Genomic DNA, 12,381 nt, shown 5'->3' with positions numbered 1-12,381 from the left:
TATTTTCTTCTTATTTTCTTTTACATTTAATACTATAAAGATTTTCTTCAAAAAATATAAAAATAATGATAGCTTACATTATTACCTTTTTTTTTTATGAACAAAATTGTAATTATCACATTATTGTCTTGGAAATTCTATACCTAAACTCCCTACAAACATTCACTTATCTTGTATTAATCTTATTTTTCTTTGTGCTTATAGATTGAGACATGAAACAAACAAAAAAAATAGTAAAATCTTTCTAAAAAAATGTATTTTACATATATAATTTCAATATTTTTTTTCTAATACGATCACATGTTATAAATATAGTAAATACTTAATTTTTTATGCTATCATCTTAATGTATGAGTAATAAGCTTTTTTTTGATATGTTAAAGCTGTTAAATCTGATTCTTTTTGTGAATGAATTTAAAGATGTGTTAATTTGTCTAAAATGTATTAATTCAAATTTTAATTAAAATCATATATTATATATAATATTATATTACAATATATATAAATTTAATAAAATTTATTTATATAAACATTTACGTGAACAACATTGATACATAAGATTATTTTAAATAATTTCATTCCATTAATTATTTAATTTTTAAAAATTTTAAAATTTATATTTATCTAAATATTTTAAAATATGTGAGATTTATCTTAAATTAAATATGAAAAAATATATCTCATACTTCACTTTTACCTATGTGTAAAATACAAATTTCAAATAATTTTTAAGGTTAAATCACTAAATTTAAAAAGAATAAAAAATAATACACCTTGTATATCACTATTTATATAAATTTAAATAAATAAAATTTTTGATTGAATTACTCTTATTTATCAATTTTTTTATCTTTATTTTTTTATGATTTAAAATAAAAAAATATATTTTATCTCAATTTAAAATTATACATATATATATATATTTAAAATTATACAAATATTTTTATCTTAATTTAAAATTAAATTTGGATAAATTACTTTTTAAAAAATTTAAATTCTCAACTCCTTTCCTGCTTTCCTTTTCTGCTACAGACAAGCCGGAAAGGCCAAAAAAAAAAAAAAAAAAAGGTTCCGAGGAAAATGGAAGATAAAGGAAAAATAACGAAAGATCTTAAGTTTACCTGTCCTCTGCACGAAAAGTCAACGATCCGTGCACATACTCGGGCGTTAGAACGTGAGAGCAGCGGCTTCCGGCTTGCGCTTTTTAGTTTATTGGCCTAAGTAAGTTAGGGTCAAAAAATTAATTGAGGAGATTAAAAAATTTATTAAAATTAATATTTAAATTTAATTAATGATAATTAAAATTTAATTATACTTCACTAAAAATGTAATTGCATCCAAGCTGGGTCAGAGACGGAAGAAACTTCGGCAACTGGGTTTTCAAGAACATCTTGTGGACTAAGTGCGCCCGCACAAATGCTCAAACGAAAAACCCAAAAATCTATTCCTGTCATAATAAGTTCATTAAAAAAATTTATGTATCTTTGGAAACATAAAGCAAGGAAGAAAAGCCAAGGAATAAATGAGGAAGATGGTAGAAAAGCCAAGAAATGGAACATTTCTTACATGAGAATGGGTTGGTCTAGATTGATTGTTAGTAATAAGTACCATGATCTTGACGCATTTTGAAACAGTGCCCAATATTTCAAGTTGAGGAAAAACATTAACACAGGAATCAGACAGACAAGACGAGTCGTTTTCAGCATAAATCAAGACAAGAGCGAAGAAAAAGGCCGTCAAGCCCTGGCAACTGGGTCCCAGTTTTTATAAAGGGCGCAGTTCTACAATGAACTAACCAAGAACATTACTTGAAAACATCCCTGTTGATTTTTTTTTTTTTTTGGGTTTTAAATTCATTTAAAATTCTGTTAAAATAAGAAGGACCGAACTTTAAAAATAATGTCATTTGATCCAAACTCCAAAGCAAAAGATTGTTGATGATGATCATGATCATGATCATCTAGATGATAATAACAACGTTGGACAATGAGAACAGAACCAACCAGTTCCTTAATCTCTGTCCAAATCAAAGTCCTGAAAAAGAAAAGGAGATGCCCTTTTGAAGTTTGCGAATAAGTATAACGTAGCAGTAATGATATCTTTTGAAGCACATGATGTTATTGTTAGGCTTTTAACATCAAACAATCGGGAAAGAAGCAGATTAATAAAAAAAAAAAAAGTCAATTAGAATTTAATTAACAAATGGATTTTCTTTTTTTTGTATTTTTGGTGGGTTTCCTGATCAAACGGTTCATGAAATGGCTTTTTTGTTTTTGACTTGATTCGATATACACGAATGTGATTGGGATAAGGAAACTGTAGTTATTAAAAAACAAACTGACAACAAAGAGAAAATAAAGGAGGGCTGGGCTGTTTGATTTTATTTTTTAGTTGCAATAACTTGTTGCGTGACTTTGATTTTTAGCGGATTTTGATTTTGGTTTTTTTTTTTTTTTCAAAGGGGGTGCGTCCTTTCGGGGTTTTTATTTGAGATTTATTTGTTATTGAGTGAGTCTTCTTAAAGTTAGGGTTCCTTTTTTTTTTACTTTCCGATTTTTGTTCTTTGGGAGGGTTTGCTTGCTTCTATTTATTGGGTTTTTTTCTCGGGATGCTGGTCTGCTTTGGTAATTTTGCTCATTTGGGTTCCCAATTCACTTGCTAATCTCATCTGAGTAGGTGGGTTTTCTTCAAATTTTTAAGTCTCGAACTTTGATTTTAAGGGATTTTGAAGTGTCTGCAAATACAGAAGGAAGTTCCTTTTCGCTCTCTGGTAGAATTTTGGGAAACTCCAGAGATTTTGAGAGGTGGATTTTTGAGTTATCAAATTTGCAGCAAGCTCTTTGGGGTTTTGATTTGATTTCACAGTAGTGTTTTAAGTTTTTGGAGTTTCTTAAAAGGAGGCATTGGTGCCTTATACTTAGTGACAAGTTTGAGTTTTGTTGGGTCTGGCATGTTTGCATGATGTTTAGTTCTCAAGGGTCTTCAAGGAACCATTGCAGCCTTCTTGCAGTTCTTTGTGGTGGTAAAGTTTCTGATAATAAAGAGAAGCAGCCAGTTTCTGATGATAAGCCTAGATACCCGTTTCCAGAGCTTGCTTCTTCAGGGCGCCTTGAGGTATATAAATCATGTTAATAGTTCTACATTTTTAAAAATTTGGAAATTGTAGCAGAAATTTATTATGAAGTTGTGACATTTTCATGTGTGTGAGTGCAGGTTCAGCTTCTTAACAATCCTAGCATTGATGAGTTCTGGCGGGTTCTCGAATCGTCAGAGCCGAATATTGTCTACTTGCAAGGAGAGCAGAATGCAGATAGTGAAGCAATTGGCTCTCTGATTTGGGGAGATGTTGATTTGTCCACTCCAGAAGCTTTATGTGGACTCTTTGGTTCCACATTGCCTACCACTGTTAGTGATGCATGATTCTGTTATAATAGTTGTTGCATAGAGTTTATAATTTGATCTCATTCTCCCTGAAATTATACATAAGATGCGAGAGATAGATTGATTTTTTTTTTCTTTTTTATCTTTTCCCTTTTAAGTTCTTTTTGCATATATTTGTTACCTTTTTGTTTTGTGACTTCCTTTTATAAGTTTTGCAGGTTTCGGTGCTTTTTTGAAGTTTGCTATATATGTTGTATTAATCTATTCTCAAATGTTTGTGCAGGTTTATTTAGAGACACCCAATGGTGACAAATTGGCTGAGGCACTTCACTCCAAGGTAAAATTATTGATCACCGTCACGGGCAAATGATTTGAAGCCCGTACTTCATGTTTTTATAAAAGTTGTTGACATTCATTTCTCCTTGGCAGGGAATCCCTTATGTTATATATTGGAAAAATACATTCTCGCGATATGCAGCTTGCCATTTTTGTCAAGCAATGTTATCAGTGATACAAAGGTACGATCTTCTACTTCTGCCCATTATAGATAATGTATGACCAGTTTTCTCTACCTTCCTGAATAGTGGTCATAGTGCGTTAATTTTCCTGAGAGGTTGCTGCTACTGCTGTTAATTTTGGGAATTGGTTGATAATGCAAATTTATGCACTTCATTTTAGATGACTTCACCTATTTGAAGGCTTTCTGAAGTATTATCTACAATCTAGAAGAAATTTTACTTGGAGACAATACTAAAATTCTGCAGTATTGGTCTATTGCAGTTCATGTAGCCATACATGGGATGCATTCCAACTTGCCCATGCCTCTTTTAGACTGTACTGTGTGTGGAACAATAATGCTGTCTCTTCTAATAGTCAGAAACAAAGTGTTAAGCCAGGACCGTGTCTGCTGGGGGAGCCTCCCAAGATTGATGTTTCTCAACCAGAGGTAGATACGCAAGAGGAAGAAGGCTGTCTTGAAAATCTTCCCGCCATAAAGATATATGATGATGATGTGACTATGAGGTTTCTTGTTTGTGGATCACCACGTGTCTTGGTAGGTTTAAGTTTTAGTTGTTTGAAACAATAATCATAAACTGATATTTTGTTCATCCTGGTTTATATTGGTTATTTACTGTATGCCCTGCAGGATGCATCCCTATTGGGATCTTTGGAAGATGGACTGAATGCCCTCTTAAGCGTAGAAGTAAGTTCATACAATTGTTTTGGCTTATATGTTTGTTTGTACTACCATGTTTTGAACATCTTCATCTATGAGATTATATTAGTTATAGCTGCATCTAGATTTGGTTAGAGTAACCCCTGGTGAGTTTTTAATGCTGATGATAGCACGAGATCCTCTATCCTACCCTCCCTTTTGCCTTAAAAGTTTTACATCTCCATCCTCTCTTCCTAAAGGTTTCAAATGATAATCCTATTAGATTTTTTGTTCGCCATACAGTCTTTCTGAGCACAATAATGGTGTGGGCATTCTCCTTTGCAAAATTTCGTTTAGCATGAAAAGATCAGCAAACTGACATTTTAAAAGGATCAACACCAATTAGCAGGGGCGCACATATCATCATCACCTTGATAATCAAAATAGCATAAGAAAAATTTATGAATGAGATCAATATTGTACTGCACATTCCCTCAAATTTAGCTGCATGTGGGTCCACAGGCAATGGCTTTACTGTAATAGGGCCTAATGACATGATAATCCATGCATATATGCAATTAATTTGATGTTCATACTCACATGGGAGAAGAGCGCCATATATTCCCATGATTATATATTTGTAGTGTGTTGTGTATGTGAGCATCATCTGTGCTAGTACTTTGAATATGTTTTATCCACTTATTAACTAGATTCACTATGGCATTTGTTTCAGATACGTGGGAGCAAACTCCATAACCGTGCAAGGTATTGATAACTTTGAGCTTAGTTACAATTTCTTTTGGTAGGGGGTATTTCTGGCTTTGTTCAGGTTTTGAGGTTGAGTGTTTGTGACTTTGATCTTTTCTTTTATGGATTTCCCATTCGTCATACTACAGCTACCTCCAAGTTTCTTTTGTGACATTATCATCAACATGCTAACAGCATTTTTTCTTATAGTGCTCCACCACCACCTCTTCAGGCCGGGACATTTTCTCGTGGTGTAGTTACCATGCGTTGTGATCTTTCAACCTGTAGTTTGGCTCACATATCACTTTTAGTGTCTGGTAGCGCACAGACTTGTTTTAATGATCAAGTAAGTAATTTTGATCGGGTTAATTGCTATTGTTGTTACTTTAAGTTCACGTCTGAAACTCTTGTTTCCTTATTCCTTGTTTTGTTGTCTCAGCTCTTGGAAAATCATATAAAAAATGTGCTAATCGAGAAGAGTCAGCTAGTCCATGCTCTGTCAAGTTCTGAGGACAGCAAGTTGCCTTCATCTGAGCCTCGTAGATCAGCCTCAATTGCATGTGGAGCGAGTGTGTTTGAAGTGTGCATGAAGGTTCCCACATGGGCTTCACAGGTCTGATTTTCTCTTTAATCATTTTATTCTTTCTCAGAAACTTTTCTATCTCTTTATTCACCTGCTTGTATGTTTCATCCATGTCTGTTGCATGTTTTTGTTAACTCTTTTGTATGCTTTTTTTTACTATAAACTTCATCAGAGGTATGAATAAACATTTGAAGGAAAAACTTTTACTGAATTATGCTTTGAGAAATACTTATGAAGCCTTTTTCATGATGGTAATTATGTTAGTAATCCATGATCTGTTTGTTGGAATGGCTTAACAGGTTTTGAGGCAACTTGCCCCAGATGTATCTTACCGCAGCTTAGTCATGCTGGGGATTGCTAGCATTCAAGGGTTGTCGGTTGCTTCTTTTGAAAAAGATGATGCTGAGCGCCTGCTTTTCTTTTGCACGAGGCAGGGCAAAGATCCCCTCTGGGATAGTTCTGTAATTGCCAGATCTCCCAGTTGGTTGGTGCCTCCAGCACCTTGTCGTAAAAGATCAGAGCCATGTAAAGACACTAAATATCTAAACTGTACTATCATGGAAGGTGTAAATGGCAATGCTAGACCAAAACCAAATGTTGCTGTTATGAGGCCAATTCCTCACACCCATCGTCATAAGATGCTTCCCTTTTCTGGATTTTCTGAGGCTGAGAGATATGATGGTGACCAAGGAAAGGTTAACTTACCAGTAGTTACTGTGAAGCAACCCGCTCCTGCTACACATCGGAAAGCATTGTCCAGTTCTTATCAGGCCCAGCAGATTATTTCTTTAAATCCATTACCTCTTAAGAAACATGGTTGTGGTAGAGCCCCAATACAGGTTTGCTCAGAGGTTAGTCATCTTCCTAGAGTTTGATTTGAGAATTTGCCAATATGGTCTCCACATGTGGAGTTTATTTACATAGTATAGTGCAGGCTTATGATCTGTTCTGAGATGCATATGCCTATAATGGATATTCTTCTCTAAGTTTACAAGTTTTTATCTACTATAGCTGATAGGACATGAATGCCACAGGAATTAGGAAAAATATAATTAACAAAGCTATATATTGCTTTCTGGTGTAATAGGTTATTGTATGCTCTAGTACAGAGATGAACTTCCTGTCTGAAAATGAAGCATTTAAAGAAAAATGGTTGACTGTTCAGAATCAGCTTTGTAATTTTCTTTTCAATATGGTTTCTTTTACCTCTGCCCCTGCAATAATTTGGCTGGATCATTCTCTAGTTATTTGCTGAAGATGAGGAAAATTATAATCTATTTTTGCATTAAATCCGAACTTTATTTTTTTCAATATGCTAATCATTTATGCTTAATAGTTTATGTATATGAGAGATTAAATCAAACTAATTTAAAAAATTGTGGTTTTCTTCTCTGTTATACCTCTCTCTCGATCTGCTTTTCTTTGTCATGATGAACAAAGATAGGGGTTTGGGTCAATTTTATTATGCAACCAGAGAAGTGTTTATTGAAGTTTTTTTTCTATCATTTTCTTTTTCTCCTTCTGGTTTATTTTCTTGCAGGAAGAATTTTTGAGAGACGTAATGCAGTTTCTGATTCTTCGGGGACATACTCGTCTTGTTCCTCAAGGAGGGTTAGCCGAGTTTCCTGATGCCATTCTGAATGCGAAGCGTCTTGACCTTTTTAACTTGTATAGAGAGGTAAGCTATTGTTTGTGCTAAATATGATTGAAAATCTGGTAGAAAATTTGTATTGAAATATTGGACCTTACAGGTGGTGTCAAGAGGAGGCTTTCATGTTGGAAATGGCATAAATTGGAAGGGACAGGTTTTTTCAAAGATGCGCAATCACACAATGACAAATAGAATGACGGTATGTTTTCAAGTTGTTAGCCTTATAGTTTTCTTTTGTGATAATACTTTTGTTGATGTGAAAAGCATAACTTCAAAGACAGTTTGCCATTTTTGTAGAGCTTCACTAAAAATGCTAAATCCTGTCATTGTCTCAATTTTTCTTTCTTTTGATCCTTAATTTCTTTAAATAAAATTTTAGTGTTTTCCACTCTTATGCTTTTTGTTATTTGTTGTTTCTTATTTAGTTTTAGCCTGTTGTCATAGAAACTTTCTAATTTCTTGACAACTTATTGGTTCCTTTTCCTCTAACTACCTAGGGAGTGGGCAACACTCTGAAAAGACATTATGAGACTTACCTTTTAGAGTATGAATTGGCTCATGATGATGTGGATGGAGAATGCTGCTTGTTGTGTCACAGGTCTCTCTCTCTCTCTCATGCACCTGTTTGCACACATACATAGTGAATTTGCACATATACAGAACTGTCTGCAGTACTGATACTGGAGAGTTTCATGTGGCAACAGTAGTGCAGCAGGTGACTGGGTAAACTGTGGAATTTGTGGTGAGTGGGCTCACTTTGGCTGTGATAGGCGGCAGGGGCTTGGAGCCTTTAAGGTATGCCTTCTCAAGTTTTTCTTGTCAAGAGATAAATGTTGATAGGTTCAAGTGATCTATAAATCTATAAATAAAACCAGCATCAGTAACAAAGCTATATTTGGTATTGTTTTGGATGAGAGCAACAGGCGATTGCTGGAGTGACTAAAAATTTGTTTCATACCTGTCTTCAGGACCTAATAGTGAATAGTGATGTCATTGTTTGCAAATTTGAGTTTATTTTGTTCCCCATGTTCTGTTTGCTCTGCTGACCTATTTTATTGCACAATTAACTTGATATTTATCTTCCAAATGGCAGGATTATGCAAAAACAGATGGGCTGGAGTACGTTTGTCCACACTGCAGCATCTCAAATTTCAAGAAGAAACCCCAAAAAACTGTGAATGGTTATTGACAAACTTTGACTCTCACTTTAGATTACCAACACCCCCTTTCTTTTTCCAACTTAGAAATATGTCTCTGTTAGTTTTATTTTCTTTTTCTTTCTCAATATAATGCATAAGATAACGCACTATAATAGGAATGTAATTATTGTATTGTATCCCCATTGTTGTTCTCATATATAGAACATGCCATTATCCAGGCCCCCAATTTTCCCCCCAGTATTTTGTATTCTCCATAACAGAGGTAAAGAAGAGTTAACTGTAGGATATATTTTGTGTTCTCTTCGACCATGTTAACGAGCACTTTGCCAACTATTATTTATTAAAAGATTCTGTTTGTTTTGGTTGTGCTGATGGGATGCAGAAGCTGTCATGCTGTTTTTGGCATATTTCTTTGACTCAATGTGTGTTGTTTATTGGCGCTTAGGCTAATCCAAGTAGATTAACTCCATGGTGTTTCGATATGAACTCTTTATTGGTAGGGGATGGGATGGATGAAAACTGGGACGATACCAGGATGGATAATGCAAACACAGAATCCCATTCCAGCTAGGGAGATGGCTAATGGCTACAGAAGCCTAGCTCTGCTTGGACTTTTAGATGGCGTGGTTGGTTGGGGTTGGCTACTCATGGCAATGGAAGTACAAAATAAATGGGGACAACGCCTAGAGACGCAAGGTTGTGGTTTATTACATCAACAAAAGATGAATCATTTTCTTAAATAGAATAATTGACTGAATGTATAAATCTGCATGTTCTTACATTCACCAATGAGGTCTGCATTATATGTACATATTTGAAACGCAACTTCCCCCACGCTGCTTGTCATGCCAAATCCAAGGGAGAAAAGAAAAAGGCAGAACATAGAGAAAAGGGACCAAAGGGAGAGAACAAACAAGGAACAAAGAAAGCCTTCCACAGTTTAAATTAATAGCTCCTATATACAAATTATTGAATCAAGCACAGAAAAACAAACTATCACACATTTCTCTGTATAGAATTTCACAAGAATAAATAATATTTACATGGTAATTGACTGGTTTGTTAGACAAATGTAGATGCATATTTGAATCAATGCGAAATTTGGTTTATAAATGGACAGAAGAAACGAATAAAAGCTATTTGTCCATGAAATAACATTCCTTCATCCGCATGCACATAAATATGGAAGGCAAGTATATGCTGTACGGTCACCGATCATCCAGGGCAAGAACTGCACCATGTAGTCAAGTTGTTACTTGTTTCCCAGGCTGCAGCAAGATACTGTACCCAATGGTGCTGGAACTAACAATGCAGGCTAGAGTATAGGTCATCCAGAGCAACATACAAGGGCTCAGCAGCCTTTGGTCTGTCCATGATCCCAAGTAGTATGTCAGCAGTGGTGAGATAAGGATCACCATAGAAACGTAGGTTGGTATCCATTCTTGTTGCAACAATGTTCCCTTCCAATGACACTCCGACAAATGCCCCTGCAAATTTTACAACAAAATAGATTGTCAAATCCACAAACTAGTCAAAAGAAGAATGCAAATATATTGCAGGATGGAATACCCTTGCTACAACTGTAAGTGTAGCACATGCCGGAGCCTCTATCCCCGGCTCGAAGATCAGCTTCCAGCACCCTCCCAACAGGTCCTGCAGCAGCACTGCAGCCAGCACCAAGAGAAAAATGCATTCGACTACAAAATGTCTTCACTGCTTTTGAATCGTGAAGAACAATTATCAAATCCATGAGCTCACCCCCAATCTAAGAAACGAATAAAAATAACATTTAGTTAATAGATTATACATATAAATACTTTGGAACTTGGAAGGCAGTTGATCCTTAGCAGCCTAGATGTGTATATCTGCTTGCACAGGTATATATTTTTCTCATTAGAAAGTTTACCTGAGCCCCCCATCCTAAACCAACAGAGAATATAGCTGATGGGGCAGACCATGTCCCATCTGACCTTCGAGCAATAACAAGACCAGTCCCAAGTTTGTACGCAACAAGGACTCCAGCTTTAACAACAGTTAAAATAGCTAAGCCTTTGGCTCTTTTCAGAACTGCCAATGGTATAGATCTCTCTGGATTCAACCTAGCAACCTGTCCATTTCAATAACTTTTATTACAAGCTTCTCAGTGTCAAAATATAGTCATTATATAGCTCCAATATATATGAAACTAGTTTAACTTGATTTTTTAAGCTCAAGCACCGGCAACAGCTTTAGACAAACAAAACTATTGTCTCTTATGAATAATGAAAATTAGGATCATACCTGGCAATAGCTTTTCAAGGTGTTGGTTGCTTTGTAGATCTCATGTTCCATGGACAAACCAACCGGCAAGTTCAACCAACCCCATGTACACGTCCAATCCATGACGTCATGTTTTGCTACTTGCACAGCATTGCTAATGGAGTTAATAAGAACACCCTGCAACGGATCAAGCCTATCATAGCAAGAATCACACACCCTCTGCGGATTTCTTTCCCTAAATTTAACAGGTAGCAAGCACCTTCCCTTAGAACATGCTCTGCAGAAAATCCCTCCACAAAACCGGCAATGATGTCTACCACGTGTAATTGCAGTAAAGGGAAAACCGCACTGCATGCAAACTGTGGCAGAACTATCTGGAAGCCACTCCGGAGGCTCAGCTTCCAACACCTCTTTATATGCATTATAATTTATCCCATTTGGCTCCAGAAGTGGTGGGGCACTTGGGATATAAACAGAGGAGTGTAAATAGGTATCTCCATTCTTTTTGGACCCCAGAAATGATACATTAGAGCTTTGGTACTGCTGATTCACAGAAACACTAGGGGAACCTTTATTACACCCAGTTATGATTGCAAATAACCCACTCAACACATTCTTCAAGTTCACCTCTGGATGCAAGCCATTTCCCATTGACTTACAGACATCATCACCCAAATAATATCCTCCATCAATAAAATCATCAGATTCATCCGGAAACTGATAAAGGTAATCTTTTTTCATCGACTTTGAGCCTAATGGGACAATACTTTTGTCTTCTGGCACAGTACAAATAGCATCCCTGTAATCATCATCAAATTGATACGCGTTATTATTCCCCTTTTCTAGCTTTGAAAGGGAAGAATACGGAACGCTACCCTCAAAGTTTGCCATGCAATCACACCACCAACAGCCTGATTCCCAATTTCAACGAGCAATTTCACTACAATTCCCCCTTAGCCGTCTATTAAAAACCCTAAATAACAAATAATTGCAAATTTTTGGCAAATTAAGTCACGAAATAGATAAATTTCCCCAACAAAAAAGAGAGGACACAATAAATTTTTCATAGTATAAATTTTTTTTCTTTTCCTATGCCATAATTCAAACGGAATTGTTTCACAAAATTACAATCACTCTGCTAATTAGGTTTCAAGATGTCAATTTTTCAATCTTTATTTCTTCTTTTAAGGCGGAAAATAAAAATAAAAATAAAAATAAAAATTGGGATAAAGTTTATACCTCTTTGTATGCATATGGGGAATTAGGGATATCGGATTGGAATCCTTGATTTTGTATCCTTTAACCTTTAATCTTCAATCCTTTATGATATAAAAAAGTAAGAAGCAGAAAAGACGGGATTTTTCGTGTCGTTTTTTGCTTCTGGTGGATGCCGTTCGCGGACAGACTAAAATAAAACAGTCGCCCAAACGGAAATCTTAGGGAA

At 35.3% G+C, this 12,381-nt stretch overlaps 2 protein-coding genes across 3 annotated transcripts; one reads left to right on the top strand and one right to left on the bottom strand.

Annotated features, from left to right (window-relative positions):
* Positions 1-1,797: 1,797 nt before the first annotated feature.
* LOC111299214 (AT-rich interactive domain-containing protein 4-like) lies at positions 1,798-9,048 on the top strand. Its single transcript, XM_022894280.2, has 15 exons — positions 1,798-3,114; positions 3,214-3,405; positions 3,665-3,718; positions 3,811-3,899; positions 4,162-4,435; positions 4,529-4,585; positions 5,271-5,302; positions 5,495-5,630; positions 5,724-5,897; positions 6,167-6,718; positions 7,408-7,545; positions 7,619-7,717; positions 8,016-8,116; positions 8,223-8,313; positions 8,612-9,048. Exons 1-15 carry the CDS (start codon positions 2,959-2,961, stop codon positions 8,705-8,707), a joined length of 2,241 nt encoding a protein of 746 aa, XP_022750015.2. The 5' UTR covers positions 1,798-2,958; the 3' UTR covers positions 8,708-9,048.
* A 612-nt stretch (positions 9,049-9,660) lies between these two features.
* LOC111299216 (uncharacterized) lies at positions 9,661-12,358 on the bottom strand. 2 transcript variants are annotated; one of them, XM_022894282.2, is made up of 5 exons: positions 12,177-12,358; positions 10,959-11,910; positions 10,585-10,785; positions 10,248-10,443; positions 9,661-10,165 (listed from the first exon to the last, which is right to left on the bottom strand). In XM_022894282.2, the coding sequence occupies exons 2-5, from the start codon at positions 11,826-11,828 to the stop codon at positions 9,981-9,983; spliced, it is 1,452 nt and encodes a 483-aa protein (XP_022750017.2). In that variant the 5' UTR covers positions 11,829-11,910; positions 12,177-12,358; the 3' UTR covers positions 9,661-9,980. The 2 variants fall into 2 exon arrangements, with proteins under 2 accessions (XP_022750017.2, XP_022750019.2); XM_022894284.2 differs by having other exon boundaries at positions 10,959-11,736.
* Between the last annotated feature and the right edge of the window lie 23 nt (positions 12,359-12,381).

The sequence above is a fragment of the Durio zibethinus genome, chromosome 18 (assembly GCF_047325235.1).
Source record: "Durio zibethinus cultivar Kanyao isolate XHJ-2024 chromosome 18, ASM4732523v1, whole genome shotgun sequence".
NCBI lineage: Eukaryota > Viridiplantae > Streptophyta > Magnoliopsida > Malvales > Malvaceae > Durio > Durio zibethinus.
This window is presented reverse-complemented; position numbering and strand designations above follow the sequence as displayed.